Below are 20,052 nucleotides of genomic sequence, written 5' to 3'. Positions count from 1 at the left end.
GGTAAGAATACTAGTTTCAGGGTTTTGCTCTGGAATTCACATGGCTCTGTCAGCTGCTTCCTTAAAAAAAAATCTTAAACAAGAGCTTACTGTCTTGCATCCTAATGGGCTCGTACATCCAACAAGAGAGGATTCTCTAACAGTAGATGTCTTTGAACACCCATCACTTCTGTTAACAACAGTTTGCATAGATAACATCCCAACTTAGAGACTTGTACCCAGTGTGTTTTCTCTTTGCAAATCTGTGTGTTTATAATGTCAGATAACTACTTTTAATACAAGTGGCTCAGTTTTGAAGTGGTAGGTCATCTCAGATACCTGACTTCAGTGTATCTCGTTGATTGTTTTAAATGTTGAAAATGTCGTCTCTTGGTCTTTTGGATTCTTGGCTGTCAGTGTAATAAAAACAACCTTGGTTAGAAATACTAACATATTTAGTATAAAACCAATAAAACTGTCAGTATATCTTAATAAAAGGCGAACATCCACCAAACAGTAACACTCTTTTGGATGTTCCCTTAGGACAGGTCTTTTTAAAGTGATGGTTTCAGAATCATGTTTCCCAAGTCCCCAGTCCACTTGGGCTCCTTAAACCTAATGAAGACAAAGTAAGCCACTACTCACGGCTCATTCCACTCAGCAGATGCTGATGGGATTCTAAAGCAAAGGAGGAACAAACGCTGCCAAATGGAATTTTCCTTCATCTCTGCAACACTGGGTTTCCCAAAGCCAATAATGCTTCCACCCATTTTCATTTAAAAGCCCTCATTTGCTCCTGACACAGTGGCAATCTGCAGTGTTAGCTGTGGCCTTCTGCCTGTCTGCTCTACCACAGGGCTTAGTAAGGGCCATTGGTAAGAGAACCTTATCTGTGGGTTCCAGATTTATGAACTAGAATTTTTTTTTTAAGACAAAGACTTAGTTTTTCTCTAGGAAAAGTCCTTTAAATTGGGAAAATTATTTGTTTTACATATATAATTTTATATATACAGGTGATCTTTGAACAACATAGGTTTGAGCTGTGCAGTCCACTTGTACATCAATTTTTTTTTCAGTAAATACAGTACAGTCCTGTAAATGAATTTTTTTAATGATTTTCTTTTTTTTTCTTTTTTGTTATTTATTTTGAGAGAGCAAGCACGTGCACACGGGAGAGGGACAGAGAGAGAGGGAGAGAGAATCCCAAACAGGCACCACTGTGTCAGCATAGAGCCCAGTGCAGGGCTCGAACCCACAGACTGTGAGATCATGACCTGAGCTGAGACCAAGAGTCGGGCACTTAACTGACTGAACCATCCACCCGCCCCTCTCTTTTGATTTTCTTAACAACAGTATCTTTATTGTAAAAATATAGTGTATAATACATATAATATACAAAATATGTGTTAAGTGCTTATGCTATTGGTAGGCTTCTGGTCAACAACAGGCTATTTGTAGTTAAGTTTTTGGGGAATTAGAAGTTGTATGTAGATTTTCAATTGCATAAGGGGTCTGCACCCTAACCCCTGCATTATTGAACAGTCAACTGTATATAAACATAAACGTGTAGATTCCTGTTAATTGTCTCTGCATACGCTACATGAAATTCAATTTGAAGAGGCTTGAAATAATTAAAAGCACTGGTCAGTGCTTACCCTAAAATTACAGGGATAGACCACTGCATTCCCAAAAGAATGGCGAAAATTGAAAAGACTGAAGGTAGCAGTATTGATGAGAATGTGAGGGAACAGGAATTCTCCTACATTGCCAATAGGAATGTAAAATGGTATAATCATTCTAGAACAGATCCTGGCAGCTTTTTAAATTAAGTAAAGCATATATCTACCATATGATTAGCCATTCACCTCCTAGGTATGATGGTGATAAGAAAGCATATGATGAAGGGAAATGAAAACATATGCCCACATAAAGACTTGTACATGAATTCTGAAGGCAGCTTTATTTGTACTAGTCAGATAGAGAAAACAACCCATAAATGTCCATCAACAGATGAGTAGTTAAATTGTGTTGTATCCGTATGATGGAATGCTTCTCAGCAACAAGCTAAGTGGCTACGGCATGGGTTAATCTTAAACTAATGAAGCTAAGTGAAAGAAGCCATAACAATAAAACAAAAAATGAAACCAAAAAAAAAAAAAAATCCACATGCTCACTCACTGGTCCCCTTTATACAAAATTCTAGAAAGTGCAAACTGATATATAGTGGATCAGTGGTTGCTGGAGGGCAGGAGAAGAAGAATTACAAAGGGGCTTGAGGAAACTTGGGAGTGATGAATGTTTATTATATCGATTGTGCTAATGGTTTCCCAGGTGTGTATATATATGTCAAAACTTACCAACTTACACATTTTGAATATGTGAAGTTTATTGTATATCAGTCATATCTTTAAAAAACTATTAAAGTTTTTAAAAAGGAAAACACACTGACCTTACAACATGTTTCTGTTCAGAGCGTAGCTACCATTGGCAATACGTTAAACAGTGTCCATCTCGCTGTGGAGGCAGTACAGAAAACCATGGATGAACACAAGAAAACCATGGACTTACTGCAGAGTGATATGGTAAGGAAATCTACAAATGCTGCAGGAAGTCAGCATTCTGCTCACCCTCTCCTGTGTAATTGGAGTGATGCCAGTTATCCATTTGTCTAAACAGACCCTACTAAGCACCTTGTTAAAAGATGTAATCTGTAAATTAAGCAGTTAAGCTGGATAAAATTAAAAGCTGAGTCTTCTACGAACATAGTGGAAAAAATAGTAAGATACAGTTCATGGGTGGAATGAGTAGGAAAGAAAATGGGGAAGAAGGAAAGGGAAGTGTCACAAGTATTGATTGCTACATAACAGATGACCCTAAACTTTGTGGCTTAAAACAACATGTTATTATTTCTCACTATTTTGTGGGTCAGGAATTTGGGCAGAATGCAGCCATACGTGTGACTTCGGCCTGCACCACATGAAACAGAAGAATACCCCCATCCCACTGAGCCCAGTCAACCCACAGAACCATGGGAAATAATAAATTGTTGTTTTAAGCCACAGAGCTTGGGGATGATATGTTATGCAGCAGCAGATAACTGAGACAGAAGCAAACCCCTGCAGTGCTCAAGAATTGTTTCCAGATGTCTCTTAATGTTGTGCGGGTATAAGCTATCTGCAATCATTCAGAGGCCTTAATTCATCACCTAGTGGGTACTCTGCTCCATGAAAGATTTATGAAGGGTGAAAAAGATGGCACAACCTTCGCTGTCTTGCTGGGGAGATGAGTTATATGTACATGAGATTAGGACTATTCAAGAAACACAAAGATTCCCTAGATTCTCCACTAATTTCTAGGTCTATCGCACATGCTCTTCTCAAGCTTTGGAATTTCGAGTTTAAACCAGGAAGTTTGTACCAAGGAGACCTGGGCTATATTAGAGCTCTAGAAAGGGGGGTTTTTCATTTCTTCAAAACAAGAACTCCTCACTGTTATTTAATGGGGCTGACCCAGAGGAAAAAGCATTGACCTGGTGTTCAGACACTCTGGATTCTAGTTCCAACTCTGCTGCTGAGTGGGAGATTCATAATAATAAAGATCCCTAATTTAGCAATTCTTTTATTACTATTATTTTAATATCTGGAACATTTTCTCAAAGTAATTAAATATGTTCCAAAATAACTTTTTTCCTAACTCAAAAATTCATGCTTTAGAGAACCATGGAGTTTTTTTCTCCCACCTCTCTTACTTTTTCTTTATTGTGCCTTTTATTTCTTATAAAAGGGTTGATAAATATCTAGGATTTCAGGGAAAACTATTTCCCCCAGTTGCATTCTATTATAATTAAATCTGCCTCTTTTAAACTTCCATAGTTGCCTGTGGTAATCCTTCCATTGGCACATTATATACTGAATTAAGTCATAGGTACAGACTCTGAAAGATTAAGGCATGCAGAGTTTTTCCACTAGAAGGGAAAAGTGTATATAAATGTGTTACACTTCACCCTCTTCAGAGAGAGACCTGAGCAGTGGGAAGGGGATGGGAAAGGAAGGGTAACCTTCAGACATAAATCTTGGCATGTGCTGTTAAAACTGAAAAACTAACTGTGGTGCTTGATTGGTTGTTGTATTCAATGCCCAAGGCCAGTGGTTACACAACTGGCTGCTCTTTGAATGTACAAACCTCTTTAGTCCTGGGGAAATGATGACACTAGCCAAGTTCAGACTGAGTTCTCAGGCCCCTGGGACGTTACAGTGATTCTACAGTTTCTCTGAGAGTACGGGTAATAGAGGCAAGGAGGACTGGTGTCTGGGGAGTTCATTCCATTCAGAGATGGAGAAACACTGGGAGGGTCTCAGTTCCCTGAGGTGTCTGGGTGCTGCTGATCCAGTCCACCCTTCAGGCTGGCATCCCCAAAAGTACCTGGTGCCCTCAGGGCCTAGCACAAGACTGGTCACGCTATAGGCTCCTGGGAACTAATTGTTGATTAATCATGGATACCTCCTTTGGGAAGCTAGAAGGTTTTGGGACCATCCTAGATGGTAATTACTTGCCTATATGAACCTCTATTCCTGTAAACAGAATCAGCACTTCTTGAAAGAGACCAGTGGAAGCAACCAGAGCAGTCCATCACCTTCAGCTACATCAGAAGTTGACAATAAAACCCACAGTGAGAATTTGAAACAGGTACTTTTTTGTCTCTGGCTTAACTCCCTGTGCCCACAGTGAACTCTGAGGGCCACCTGAGTAGTTGGGCTCCATGTTGTGGCGCCTCATCCCATGCATATATTTGCCTGCCTGAGAGCTGAGCAGAAAGCAGTATGTGTCGCTGTCTTAGGAGTCTAAGATGTCATCCTGACTCTTCTTTGGCACTGTGCTTTTTTTCCCTGCATGTCCGTCAGTAGAGTAAATTCCTTTTCACATCTTAAAAGGCATAGAAGAGCCAGATTATCCTGAAACTGTTTATGAAAAATAGTGATCTGAGCAAGTTAACATTTCTAAACTGTTAGAAAGCATTTTAGATGCTTTCTGAGACTAAAGACAAGAAGAGGAAAAAGGTTATTGAGTTCAGAATCACATGAAAGAGAATAAAGGAAATCTTCCCTAAGAATTCCTGTCCTGAGTTTAATGCCCTCTAAAACCTATAGTCATCATTCCTTTTTAAGTAGCAATCAGTACTAGAGGATGTCAATAAAAATAATTGAATCTTGTACTAAATAATGCACTACTTGTTATGGTTTTGCTACATGAGCCAATTCAGTAATTGGTATTGTTCCTAAGGTAGTTTTGTTCTGACAAATTAGGTTAATGGGCGTTTCAGTTAATAACCCAGCAAGCTTTCCCGCCAGCAGGTGAGATAAACATTGGGCAATCAATTCCCAAGCTCTCAGCTTTCTGGGACCAGAGAGTGAATCATGTAGTTAGTCCCCTTCCCTCCTCCTGTCTAGCTGAGGTCAAACAACTCCAGAGGGAGTAAACTCAGAGCAATTGAGAGTGGAAGGACAAAGCCAAGACAGACAATCGATGGTCTAAACCAGGAAAAGGAGTTTACTTCGCTCACGTGACATGGTAATGGTTGTTTAGTGCTGCTGGCCTGCTTGTCTAGTGTATGTCTTTTAGTTGGATTCCACAGTTTGATTTATTTCCACTCCAGGATATCCTGTACCTTCACAACTCTTTAGAGGAGGTAAACAGTGCCCTAGTGGGGTACCACAGACAGAACGATCTTAAACTCAAGAGAATGAATGAGACAGTCAGGAACCTTACCCAGAGAGTCAACTGGATAGAAACAGATCTGGTTGCTATGAGCAAGGTAGAAAAGCAAGCGAACCTGTCCCTCAGCATGGTAAGCCATTTCGGGTCTTTTGTGGTATGTTCTGTGTTGCCGTATGTTTTGTCTGCACGTGGATGACACTCCACAGACCTTTCAGATGCAGTCTCCTGGCATATTTGAGAGGCTACACCTGTGTGCTGTGCTTCATCCTGCCTCCTTTAATCTCCACACTAGCTCTGTGATGTGAATGGCACAGGCATAGTTAGCCTTGATCTGGAAAGAGAGATGTAGAGGGGGTTCAGTTGCTTGCCACGGCTTCACCACAAGCTGATGGCAGAAATGACAAGCCGCCTATTGTGTTACCAGTGACCCATCTGGTAGAGAAGCTCTGGCACATGTTTCCAAGGGAGATCTCCTTGCTCTTTTTTAAGTTGTTAGGGGTGGGAACAATGACAGTGACAATAAGTGAAGAATCTTTTGCCATTTCTTCAAGCCTGAACTTGGCTTTTCAGATTTATCCTGCTTTGTCTGCATGTTAGGGGGATCCTTTGCCATATAATGTGAGAAAGCCATTTAACACAGACCAGGTCAGACCAGCTCCTCAACTTGAGAGATCATTGAGTCCATCCTCCCATTTTACATGAGGAAACAGTGACCTGAGTCATTGGTGCTGGCAGACCATGTGGTTTACTGGTTTTCATGGTATTGTTAATAAAATGTGTTTTTTTCTATATTGTCCTGGGATCCATGTGGATTGCTTTTTAATAGCTGCAGGCCCCACCCTTAAAGATTTCATACAACAAAGACACAGGCATATGTAAAGAAATGGAAACCTAAAACAGGGAATTGTAGCATAAATTCAAGTAAGCAGCAAAGCTAGAAGCAAGCCCACAAGTAAAGTTGAACTCCAGCACCCGGCAGGCAGGGTTTGAACGGACTCTGCCGCAGTGGAGCGTTGGTGGCTTGCCTGGCATGGCTTGGAGCGTGGAGTCAGAAGACCTGTCCCCACTCCTGCTTTACAAGGGCATGGATTTACTACAAAGCCGTGAGGATTAAAGGAGCCTTGTTTTATTTTACTTATTTATTTTTTAATGTTTTTATTTTTGAGAGGGAGAGGCAGAGAGAGAGAGAGAGAGAGAGAGAGAAAATCCCAACCAGGCTGTATGTGTCAGTGCATAGCCTGACACGGGGCTCAACTCATGAACTGTGAGATCATGACTTGAGCCGAAATCAAGAGTCGGACATTTAAAACTGAGCCACCCAGGCGCCCTAAAGGAGCCTTATTTTAAAAAGCCCCTTTGAACTCAACTAAACTAAGTAGGGGCTAGGAATTTGGGGTGGTTTGATGAGTGTTGGGCTTTGAAGGTTTTCAAGGCTAATTGTGAGAATTTGCTGCCCCAGACTCCCCGTACAGTCCCTCCCCCTCCACTTTATTTTTCTCCAGAAGAAGAAATCATTAATAGCACCGTCTGTCCTGCTGTTTTCTTCCAACAGCGTCATGCCTAGCCTGGCTCTGGGTATATAAGTCCCCTCACCTTCTGTACTTTAGAAGTATGAAAGTTTGTGAAGTGACGGTTTCAGCTTTGTGTCTCAGCTGCCTTTCTCCCCCTCTCCTTCTCCTATTGGTATTTCTGTTGAAAGTGTCCTGAGAACCTTTCAGTTTGACTACTTTGTTTCAAAAGTGCTAGATGTTTAAGTTTTAATGTTTGCCTTTAATCTTGTTTTTATCTTTTAAGATGGATGATAGAGCCGCCACTCTAAAAAGAGAATCCTTGCATCAAATGACCAACAGAACGGATACATTAAAAACCCAGAGCATAAAGGTAAATTACAGGGGGCTTCTTTTGAAGAGTAATGCATCAGCATCTTTGTGCTTTTGAGGGGTGTCTGGCTGGTTCAGTCGGTACAGTGTACAATTCTTGATCTCAGGGTGGTGAGTTCGAGCCCTGTGTTGGGAGTAGACATTACTTAAAAAGAAAAAACACAATAGCATCTTTGTGCATTTGAGCAACTGTTTCTTTCTCGAAAGGAGCACATTGGTCTCATTTGCTGAGACTTCAAGACAGAGTAATTAATAAGTTAGTATATGAGTGAATAGGTGAATACTTTATCAGGCACCTACCCTGTGCCAAGCCCTTTTTGAGGAGCTGGGGTGACCGCAGTAAGCAGGATAGACATGTGACCCTTATTCTGATGGAACTCAAAGTCCATCAGTCAGAAAATCATTACTACATAATTGAACAGATAATTACTGTGAGTATGATACCTGCTACAAAGGAAAATTACAGGGTATGATGAGGGTGTTAACAGAGGTCAGGAAAGCTTCCCTAAGGAAATTACTTTTAAGCTATGACAGTAGGTTATCTGTACTAACAACAGAGAACAGAGGCATAGATCATCTAAAACTCTTGTCTAACCTAAACATTATTTTTAGATTGCAGTCTCAGTACTTACATAGTCCATTTAAACTTCAGCCAGTTCCTTTCACCTTGTACCTTCCTGTTTTGTTTTTTGTTTTTTTTTAAGTTCTTCCCTGACATACTGTCAAGATAAGACAATCTGTGGGTGCCTGGGTGGCGCAGTCGGTTAGGCGTCCGACTTCAGCCAGGTCACGATCTCGCGGTCCGTGAGTTCGAGCCCCGCGTCGGGCTCTGGGCTGATGGCTCAGAGCCTGGAGCCTGTTTCCGATTCTGTGTCTCCCTCTCTCTCTGCCCCTCCCCCGTTCATGCTCTGTCTCTCTCTGTCCCAAAAATAAATAAACGTTGAAAAAAAAATTAAAAAAAAAAAAAAAAGAAAGATAAGACAATCTGTGATATGCTTTGATATCCCAGGAAATAAAGTTTATTTGTTAACATTCTCTGTGATTAGAGTATTGTTTAATACTATAAGATCTGGGCTATAAAGTAAAAGCCAGGAAGATTGTGGCTAAAGTGGCTAAAATACCACCTCAGATGCATATTGTGTGTGAGAAGCTCAAGGATATGAGGTTCAGAGGAAATGAACTTGGAAATGAACCATAGGACAGGCAGTTTTCAATGTCATACTTTGTATCTATATTTGTTTTTCCTTAACTATTGCCCAGATATATTAAGATTTTAATACTTTGTGATCTCGGCTTTTGTTGCATTTTCTAACTACTTCTATAAAAAATAAATAAATAAAAATACCTTACCTGGGGAATGACAAGAAAAATTGAAGATCCAGATACAAATGTTGAACACAAAAAGTCACAGGTGGTTACTGATGGAAACTAGTGATTTTAGCAGCAGTTCATATTTTAACAGTAAACGTCAGAATCAAATAAACATCAGAATCATGCACATTTTTTGTCTAAATTTCCTGGTTTTGCTTTCAGACCCTTTATGTTTTTAACTGTCATCCCAGTGTATTGGTCCCTCTGTCCTACTTAATTTACACATCCTAACCAGATATAATTTCTCTTTAATTTCTTCATAAATTCCTCAAGTATTTAGTACCTAGTTTTAGTCATCTGTGTCCATATATTAGGCCCTTAATAAGCCCGAGTGGTCTCCTATATGATAACTATTAGAGTAGAAATGAAGGTCAGAGAAATAATTGAATTTTTTTTTTTTTTTTCAACGTTTATTTATTTTTGGGACAGAGAGAGACAGAGCATGAACGGGGGAGGGGCAGAGAGAGAGGGAGACACAGAATCAGAAACAGGCTCCAGATTCTGAGCCATCAGCCCAGAGCCTGACGCGGGGCTCGAACTCCCGGACCGCGAGATCGTGACCTGGCTGAAGTCGGACGCTCAACCGACTGCGCCACCCAGGCGCCCCGAGAAATAATTGAATTTAAAAAAAAAACAAAACACGTAATGAGTTGGTGTTCTGACAGAACACATGATCAGGACCTTTCACACTAGCCTAAGCAGTTAGAAAAGCCTAATAAGCCTTTGGCGCCTGGGTGGTTCAGTCAGTTGAGCATCCGACTCTTGATTTTCGCTCAGATCACGATCCCAAGGTCATGGGATCAAGCCTTGTGTCAGTCTCCATGCTGTGCATGAAGCCTGTTTCAGATTCTCTCACTCTCTCTCTTTTCCTCTCCTTCTCCTCTTCTCCCCTCTCCCCCGCTATGCTTTTTCTCTCTCTTTTAAATTAAAAAAAAAAAATTTTTTTTAAAAGCCTAAGCCTCATAGAAACCAGACTTCTCTCTTTTTATAATTAAATATATTTCTTGTATGCCACTCTGGATCATCCTGGAAATGAGGGAAGGGTGTAGGGAAAAACTTTTTTAATTTTTTTTTAACATTTATTTATTTTTGAGACAGAGAGAGACAGAGCATGAATGGGGGAGGGTCAGAGAGAGAGGGAGACACAGAATCTGAAACACGCTCCAAGCTCTGAGCTGTCAGCACAGAGCCCGACGCCGGGCTCGAACTCATGGACCGCGAGATCATGACCTGAGCCGAAGTTGGGTGCTTAACCGACTGAGCCACCCAGGCGCCCCTGGAAAATCTTTTTTAAAAGATGTAAGTAAGTCAAACTTGGAATTAGAAATTTTACAGCTCTCCTACAGCTCCTCCTGCTCCTACAGCTCCTGCCACCACTTGAACCCTCAGGGGTGGGGGAGAGGGGGACAAAGAAAAGCCAGGGTTTGTTGCCTTTTTTTCTTTTTTTTTTTTTTTTAAGGTGATAAGAGCATAAAACTCTACCTAAAGTTATCTAGTCACAAGGTAAAGTAAGATATTCAGGAAAATTATTTAGTGTGAAATAGCTCCTAGAAAATAATATCTACTCATTTAGGAAATGGGTGTTACATGGGCACCTGAGCAAGGGTACATTTCCTTTACTGCTGACACACGCCTGCCTTCCGCCATCAGCCAAACATTCACAGTGGATCTCACATTGCCTGTCGCATAATGTCCCCTAATGGTCTAGTCTCAAATCCAGCTAGGCCCTCATCAACTCTGAGTACCAAAGGTATCTCTAGTATTTGTTGATTCATTCCTTCATTACCTTTAATAGGGAACCTACTGGAAGTCAAGCACTTCCTGCTAAATAGGCTCTGGGAACATAACGAAGAATCAGGTAAGGTCTTCTCTCCACCCTAAGCCTCTGTGGTCTTTATTTTGGACAGAAAGAAGATAGTTCAGATTCTCAAGTATCCAAGCTCAGAGAGAGACTGCAGCTGATCAGTGCTCTCACAAACAAGCCTGAGAGCAACAGGCCACCAGACACCACCGACAAAGGTGAGATACTCAGGGCTGGCTTCTGCATGTCTCACGTAGGCTTGGGCAGCTCGCCTCCCACACAGGGAGTGGGGACAGGTGTTCCAGCAGGAGTGATCAGACCGAGGGAATGATGCCTGAGTGCACCGAGATGAAGATGATACACTTTGGTTTCATTTAGGAAAAACCATTTTGTACATGATTTGTATTCCAGTCTATTAAGGAAAGAATGGGTAATGTTTAGCTTGAAATAGACTTCTCCATGCTGTCTGCATCCAATTATGGGCAAAAATGTAACTGTCATAGTATATATTAAACCAGCCCTATATGTTGTTTACGGAAGTCTTTTCATTACTCTAAGTGCATAAAATTTACTTAAAAATAAATATTAGTCCTTCTGAAAAACCATTAGCAAATAATGATGGGATCATTGAGTTGGAAAGGCCCTTGGCTTTAGGGAGGGACATACCTAACCAATATTAGCAGATGCCTCAAGGACATAACTAAAGCACTGGACTGGATTGGCTTTGGCCCCTACCCCCCACAAATATTTTTCATTTTGAGGAAAACATTACATCCTCTCTTACTCTCTTTTGGGTAGGGGAACAGTCTACAATGGGAGGCCTTGTCCTAACATCATGCTACATAATTGTGTGACAGCCCTCTTTCAGCACCAGCTGATCTGGTGGCACATACCCCACATCAGACTTATAGTATGGCTCCTAGGATATCAGACATCCAATGCTATTCTCACTTGCAGCTTAAACTCTTAGCATCTAAACCTATGTAAAGCTAACTTGTACTAGAAGAGCTTCCCATGGGACCACAGCTTAAACCTTAATGTTATAGGATACTGTATGATCTTCACTTACCCACACAACGTATCTCAATCCATGCCTTTAACTTCACACAGTCACTGTGCTACTTGGTATGTATGTAATTACCCTGAAAGGTGACCTTTAGTACTGGTTTATTTTGGTGTCAGGTTTGATAATACTATAAAACAATATATGTTTGTTACAGAGCAAGTACAGAGTTTCACATCAAAGCCATCAGCATTGCCAAAATCTCCACCGTCTTATGGAGATCACATTGAGAAAACTGCCCAGCTAAGACCTATTGCCCTACCAGGAATTTCTAGCATCAAAGGTAAATGCTTAGGGGCGCCTGGGTGGCCCAGTCGGTTGAGCTTCCGACTTCAGCTCAGGTCATGATCTCACAGCTCATGAGTTCAAGCCCCGCGTAGGGCTCTGTGCTGACAGCTTGGAGCCTGGAGCCTGCTTCCAATTCTGTCTCCCTCTCTCTCTGCCCCTAACCCAGTCACATTCTGTCTCTGTCTCTCTCCAAAATAAGCATTAAAAAAAATTTTTTTTTAAAAAGGTAAATGTTTATACCATGGAATAATAGGGGAAATGTTCAAAGCTATAAATTTTTAATTTTTTTAACTTATAAGAAAAAAAATAATTCTTTTATATATAATTATATATAATTATATAATTATAATTAACATTGAGTACTTTCTGTGAGCCAGATACTTGGTATGATATGCATTATATTATATATTATTATTATATAATATATATATATATATTATATTATATAATACTCTGAACAATCCTGGGAACATAAATATTCATGTATTCTACCCATTTTATTGGTAGGGAAACTGCCTAAGTCCACATAGCAAGTATCAGGCTAAAGCAAAATTCACACCAAGACAGCCTGACACCCAAGTTTGCACTATCAACCAATGCACTGTAGAGTCTTCACTCATTCAGTGAGTGCCTAATTAGACCCAGTGCTAAGCAGTAAAAATACAGTGTAAGACATGATCTCACTTTCCTCAAGGATGTGACAGTCTAGTGGAGAAGGCAAACAAGCAACCATAATACTCTGAGATAGCAAATACTGTTTGCTAAGGCCCTCTAAAAAATGAGGGGTCCTCTGGCTGAAAACCAGCAAGATAAACAGTAGGAAGGATATGATTCACAGAAAAACCATGTTTGCCTTGCTTCCAGCAGTGTGTGCTATCCTTCGTGGTGATGTTTAGAGTCTCCTGATTTTGCATTCGCTAACTGCTTGGAAAATCACCCATTCCTGTCCACCTACATTTGTCTGGCTCTCCACCTTAACTTAGATACCATTCCACCAGAAAACATTTTCTTACCTCCCAGGACTGGGTTAGGTTCTTCCTGTGTATGCTCTTTTATAATATCTTATGTTTGCCCCTGTGTAACACATGTCACTGTGTTGTAATTTCCTGGGGAGATAGAAAATTGGCTTTACTCCCAGCCCCTAGCATAATGCCTGGTACACGTGAATATTTGTTACGTGAATGAGTTATCTACAGCCTACAATTAATGTGTAAAGCGTAGAAGACTTAAATTTCTATTGCCATATAAATGCATTACTTTTTCATCTTATCTCCAAGTTTTTTTCTTTCTGTTTTCTGGGGAGACAGAAGAATGCTAAATTGTGTTTACTGGCAACACAAGTGCCTTCTCCCACTTTGCATTTATTACATCAAGAATTGATGAGAATGCATGGAGGAAAGACTGATAGAGCAGATTGAGAAATAGCCATCTTAACATTTATACTTCAATCCTTAACATTGGCCTCAGATACTTTGGATGACTACACTTTTGAAATGACCCAAAGCAGCAATAGGATTTTTATTTGAATACTGCTACCAAGTGCATAGCACATTTTATAAACTCACGCCCTGTATAGAGACACACACAAAACACATTTTCCAGCTAGCCACTTGGTGGCAGCCATTGAGAACAAGTGTCCCACCTGCTTTTCTGGCTTTCAGAGCTTTTGAGACTCTTGAGCTGCTTTGCTGGGGCTGTCTCAGGAGTGAAAGCAGGGCCTTCTTCAGAAGCTTGTCTGCAAAACTCCTTGATGGACTGCACCTTGCACTGCTTCCCCCGCTTCAGGCCGTTTCCGTTCTTCTTGAGTACCAAACAGCAAGAGGCCTATAGAATCTACAGGTGGAGCTGGCTACATGAAGAGAGGAAAGAGATTTAGGAAGACTTTTAAGGAAACCTAAGCCTCATGACTGTCTCTTGATATTAGAGACTAAATCTACGAAGTCATTCTGTGGGGACACAGTCAAGTCCTTTTAAAATATTATGTGAATAACCAGCCCTCCTACGTGTTCATTATGGGGCCCTTGAGAAAATACCAGAAGAGACCATTGATGGAAACTCTCCAATCCTATTGGCTCAAATAATATCTTAGAACTAAAAAAGAAGCTACAGATCAACTGGTGATAGTGCTGTCTCTTAGCTGGGAGAGAGAGAGAGCACATGTGCCTGATGCTTTATACTATATATATCACTTTGAAGAGATCTGTAGCCCTCTGGTTCTTTTTTTTTTAATTGACATATAAGTCATAGTATCATAGTATTCACCCTTTTAAAATGTATAATCCACATTGTACAACCATCACCATTATCTAATTCCCCAGAAGAAATCCTGTACCCATTAAACACTCACTCTCTATTCCCCCACTCCAGGCCCCTGGCAACCACTAAACTTTCAACCAAAATCTTTGGATTTGCCTGTGCTGGTGTTTCATATAAATGGAATCATAGGATCCATGGCCTTGTATGTGCTTCTTTCACTTAGCCTGTTTTCAGGGTTCATCATATTGTAGCATGTAGCAGTATTTCATTCCTTTATATGGCTGAATAATATTCCATTATATGGATAATACTACATTTTATCCATTCATCAGCTAATGGACATTTGGATTATTTCTGCCTTCTGGCTATTAGGAATAATGCAGCTGTGAATATTCACGTACAAGTTTTTGTATGGGCATATGTTTTCATTTCTTTTGAGTATATACCTAAGAATGGAATTGTTGGATCATACGGTAATTCTGTTTAACTAACAATATGCTATAGTCTGTTTTACAGGCTCAGCTCCTACCATTAGCTCTTGAGGCTTCTGCAGTCCTTTTTACCCGTCCAACATAAGAATAAAATCTGGAAAATCTAAAAGGAAGGCCTTGGGGAGAAAGCCCAGCCCACTCATTTCTCCTGTGATTATCTGTCACTGCTTCTGTTTTGGAAGGATAGTGCCATTCAGTAATTCTTCTCATTCGTAAAGGATCAAGAATCATCTTTCTGATTTAGTGAGATACTGAACTTCATCTTTTAGAAACAGAGCTGCAAAAGAGCTTTTCTTTTAGTGCTTTGCATTCAGTTGAGGCTGCTTTTTAAACTGTTAAGTAAATTTGGGGCACTTGGGTAGCTCAGTCAGTTAAGTGTCTGACTCTTGATTTCGGCTCAGGTCATGTTCTCACAGTTCATGAGTCCAAGTCCCTCATCAGGCTCTGTGCTGACAGTGAAGGGCCTGTTTGGGATCCTCTCTCTCCCCCCTTGCTTTCTGACCCTCTCCTACACACACACACCTGCGCGCACATACGCTTTCTCTCAAAAATAAGTAAACTTTAAAATAAACTAATTAATTAAAATAAATAGGGGCGCCTGGGTGGCGCAGTCGGTTAAGCGTCCGACTTCAGCCAGGTCACGATCTCGCGGTCCGTGAGTTTGAGCCCCGCGTCGGGCTCTGGGCTGATGGCTCGGAGCCTGGAGCCTGTTTCCGATTCTGTGTCTCCCTCTCTCTGCCCCTCCCCCGTTCATGCTCTGTCTCTCTCTGTCCCAAAAATAAATAAACGTTGGAAAAAAAAAAATTAAAAAAAAAAATAAATAAAATAAAATAAAATAAATAAATAAACTGTTAAGTAAATTTAGCTATATGTGTAGACATACACATTCTGTAATTCCTTTTTAACAGATCTTCAGGATTTATTCCACAAGACTGGCCAGGACATGGATGGAAAGCTGACCTACCAGGAAATCTGGAACTCCTTAGGTTCTGCTGTGCCAGGACTAGAAACTTTGAAAGAGTTTGATTCTGATGGCGATGGAAGATATTCATTCCTGGAGCTAAGGGTAGCTTTAGGTGTCTAGTCTCATCAGGCATATTTTAGAAATGCTATACACCCAGGACTACCTAATATCTACTCACCTAACAAGAACAACTGTTTTACTTACCAATCAATCCTCCAGTCCTCCAAACTACTGTAGCAGACACATTGTCACCTTTTAACTTGTTTGAAAAAGCTATAAAATTATTTTTTTAAAAAAAGGCCATTTTACTTATGTGATATTCAGAAATCTCTGATTTCCTAAAACCAGTAAGATCTTAATTTAAAAATTGCCAGAAAAAAGTCAAGCTCTCTTTTTTCCCTCTTTCCTTTTTTTTTTTTTTTTTTCGGGAAGGAAACCTTATCTTTTAAAACTGGAAAATGTGTATATAGAGAGAATAAGCCACCTTTTATATTTCACATAAATTTGCCTTAAATTAGCTGCACTTTATACAGACTCAGAAAATGTCTTTCCTTTAAAAGGTAGACCTTTTCTGTTTGTAAATATTTAAAATGAAAGAAAGAATTGTGCATATTTTGTGGGAAGTAGGAAGAATGGTTTGAAACAGGATGTGAACAAATGACTTGTTATTAAAAATCGCTGATCTGGTAACTGTGGAAAGTATGTCCATGTCTCCTTTAGGTGCTGCCACGGGGTTTGGCATGGAAGCTGGAGGAATAGATTTGGGGAGGTGAGGTGACACTGTAGCACAGTGCTGCCCCCAGGCTCAGGAAAATAAGATTCTGGCTCTTTGTTCCTGTCCCCTCAGCTAATCCCAACCTCTGAACCAGAGAAGTCTCGTTGGGGGTTTTTTCTCACTTTTAATCCTATTTCAGTGTTGATGAGCATAAAAAGTTATCCCGTGGGGAGCTACGTTTTCCCCACTGAGTGAGCTAGATTATCTTCACCCACCCACCTAAGTCCATCCTCAAGCCAGAGCTGACTGCCACCTCTGATGCGGTCTCCGTTCTGAGGGGCAGGGCAGCACTTTCACTCACTATCACAGCCTGGCTACCCAGGAGGAGCCTTAGAGGATAGCTCTGCCCCTCCTTTTGACCCAGGAAACTCCTTGAGGTTTTACCTGAAGGCTTTTGCCAAGAAGAACCTCCTACGTTCCTCTGTGGCCTGAAACCAGAGAAGTTGTGAAATGCAGCACATGAAATCCTGTTAGGTTCCCTACCAGTTGTCAGCTCAGAAGTGGCTACAGGGGTTCTGTCCAGAGGATGCCAAACCACGTGGAGCTGGCCTGGACCAGGCGCTTCTCTTGATGGCAGCAAGTTTCTTCAGATCTCATAACAAGCAAGTGCAATACTTCTCCCTTTAAATATTTCTGTAGGCCCCCAGAAAAGTAGGAAAGGTCCCCAGACCGGAAGGAATTACATCTGTGTGTGTGCTGTGCTGTTCGTAGAAGCAGGCTTTGGGCAACACAAAAGGAAAAACTTCACGAAACTTAACTGGTGCCGTAGGCCACGTCAGGGAGAAACTACAGGTTTCATGGCATAGACTTCTTTAGTAGAGCTCATTTCTATTTTAACTTTATCCAAGTTGCCCTGTTACCCGTGGATGCAGTCGCACACTTAAACATTTTAGGGCTGGGTTTTTTCTTTATATGATGTTCAGTTTAGTGTTGGCTAACCTTGATTTTTTTTTTCCTGAAAGTATTAAAGTTTAGTTAAAGCAAGATGAAGTCTTTTCCCATGAATGTGTCTGCTTACCTCATAATGGCTTGTGCTTCTTTCTGTCTTTTGAAAAAAACAAAAAAACTCCCTTGCCCATCTGAGCTATTTCACTTTCTTGGAAAGGTTAAAATATAGTATAAAATTAGCCTGGCACTTTAGGTACCTTGAAGATAACTCTTTTTCTTCTGGCTGCCTTCCATGCCCACCCCCTTTTTAAATATATATACCCTTACAGATTTTGTAACAACCAAATAAAATTCTAGCAATAAATTGAATTATACTGCTATATTTGTATATACTGTACCATAAATAGTATGTCTGTACCTGGAAGGTATTTTTTTGAGAACTGATTTATATGAAATATACTTGAGGGTAATGTAGCTTGTCCTTTTTAGTTTCAAATTCTTATTCATAGGCACATACTTTGAGGACACCTTAACTCTTTGTTGCCTGTACTTTTCTTTTGTACCAGATAGCTATACCTGGAGAAGTCAGTTTTGTTTTCCAGTTGATTACCTGTCCGTCCCACCTCCAGCTTATCTGGCTAGCTAGCATTGTCCCAGGGCCAGCTGTATGTACCTCTTCCCTACCAAACTGGCGGAGGTGTTTCTGCTTCACTCGCAGATGAATCCCTTTGCCATAACTGCTGCCCTGTCTCCCAGACTGAAGCAGGGCATGTTGAACTCTTTTGTTCCAGGTTGAGCAGATTTCATTGGCTTAAGAGTTTTATAAGCCACTCACTCAGTGTTAATTTGGGAGTTTTATTTGTAAGTGGTCTTAACTTCTCCAACCTGGGACTTCTGAGCTGTAGTCAAGCCTTTCCCGCCTCATCTCAGGGGAAGATTGGGTTTTGGTTTTTGTTTCAAATACTTTTACCTTTTCACTCTGGCAGCGCCTACTGCTGCTGCTTTCCTAAGTTACCCGAAGCACTGCTTCTTGGCCCCTTTTTTTTCTTTTGCCTTACTATCTGGGATAATGTTTACTTAGAGAGCCTCCCTATAAATCAGAGGACCAAAAAGGTATTCTAGGAAGAGAAGAATCAAAGGAATAGAGAACCTGGCTTAGGGGTGACTGTAGTGTCATTTTACGGGCAGAGAGGGACCTGGCATTTAGGAATGTGTCTGATACAGCAAAGCTGAAGAGGACACCCTTCACCTGCCACCAACAACTTTTCCTTCCATTGGTGTTTCCTCACTTTATGTTGCTTTGCTGGACGTAACCCTGTTGCCCCCTACTCCTACTGCGCCAGTCTTGCTCGTCACAGTTGAAGACTTTGACGGTGATGGGCTCGTACTCATAATGGCCTGCTGTTGAGTTGTTTTTAGTGGCAGCTTTTGTTTGCTACACACCTCATTGGCTTATGAACACCAGCTAGATGTGGTTCCTTCTTTCATATCCAAACCAGAACACATTTGGGTATTCCTGAGACTTATTACAGAGTGTGTATTGTTTGTTATACGAACCTAACCTACCTTGTTGTTTTCTCATATTAAGAAATGTAAATCTACTTTGCTTTAGTGGAGCTATTTTGGTACTGTATAAGCAATTTCGGTTCTATTTAGGGAGTGAATTCAAGGTCTCTATGACTTAAGCTTTGCTGATTTCATATAGGTAATACAGCTATTTTAATTTATCTAAATAAAACATTTCCTTTTTCTCCCACTGTGTCTGTGACTAAAGGTCCCCCTCTCCTCCGACCTTCAATTACTAAGGAAAAAACCTTTGATCCTTATATAGACTCCCTCCTTCCAAAAACAAAAACAGATGGTAAAGAGTCTGCTTTAAGAACTGCAGAATCTGCCCTAAAGTGAAGGCTGCTGCTTAGGCATCTGCAGTGTTGAAGAGGGTGGGGCAAGGGAAGAGTGAGTCCCTTCCCCTCTCTGTATCAACCAAGCTCCACTTAGGTCTCCATTGGTGTTTTGCGTTTGGGGTTTTTTTGGTTCTTGGGAGTTGCTTTTGTAAGATTCAGTGGAAGAGCATATTTACAAGGAATGTTCCACTGCCTTCTAAAGGGGTAGGGGATGGTGGGAGAAATCCATTCCAAGAGAGTGGTCATATAGAGGCTGGGTCTTTTTCATACACTGAGAAAAATTAGCTCTGTGTGTTTGCTAGGGTTCTGGGATTTCACACACAGAAGCAAACATACACAATCGGTGGCCTTTCCCTTCAGGAAGACTACAGAAAGCTTACCTCATTTACAATTATGGTGAGATGATGTCTTCATGCCTAAAGTGAAGGGGAAATTTTATATCCTGGGGGAGAGCTGGGGTTTCTTATCTTTAAAGTGGGACCAGGGCACCTGGGTGGCTCAGTCAGTTAAGCGTCCAACTTCAGCTCAGGTGATGATCTCACGGTCTGTGAGTTCGAGCCCCATGTCAGGCTCTGTGACGACAGCTCAGAGACTGGAGCCTGCTACTGATTCTGTGTCTCCCTCTCTCTCTGCCCCTCCCCCACTCACACTCTGTCTTTCTCTCTCAAAAAAAAAAA

At 40.9% G+C, this 20,052-nt stretch overlaps 1 protein-coding gene across 3 annotated transcripts in view; it reads left to right on the top strand.

Annotated features, from left to right (window-relative positions):
* The window catches only part of EFCAB14 (EF-hand calcium binding domain 14), a 39,504-nt gene extending 20,277 nt beyond the window's left edge, over positions 1-19,227 (top strand). The window contains exons 5-11 of one of the 3 annotated variants that reach the window (XM_045477252.1): positions 2,451-2,561; positions 4,561-4,665; positions 5,633-5,824; positions 7,489-7,575; positions 10,853-10,964; positions 11,967-12,092; positions 15,753-19,227. In XM_045477252.1, coding sequence (XP_045333208.1) covers positions 2,451-2,561; positions 4,561-4,665; positions 5,633-5,824; positions 7,489-7,575; positions 10,853-10,964; positions 11,967-12,092; positions 15,753-15,928 — 909 coding nt within the window. In that variant the 3' untranslated portion in view covers positions 15,929-19,227. Of the gene's footprint in view, positions 1-2,450; positions 2,562-4,560; positions 4,666-5,632; positions 5,825-7,488; positions 7,576-10,852; positions 10,965-11,966; positions 12,093-14,857; positions 15,215-15,752 lie in introns of those variants that run through there. The other 2 variants (XM_045477253.1, XM_045477254.1) reach the window with 2 other exon arrangements.
* Positions 19,228-20,052: the final 825 nt, after the last annotated feature.

Source organism: Leopardus geoffroyi, chromosome C1 (assembly GCF_018350155.1).
Source record: "Leopardus geoffroyi isolate Oge1 chromosome C1, O.geoffroyi_Oge1_pat1.0, whole genome shotgun sequence".
Lineage (NCBI taxonomy): Eukaryota > Metazoa > Chordata > Mammalia > Carnivora > Felidae > Leopardus > Leopardus geoffroyi.
Note: the sequence above shows the minus strand (reverse complement) of the source record. Positions and strands in the feature narration are given on the sequence as shown.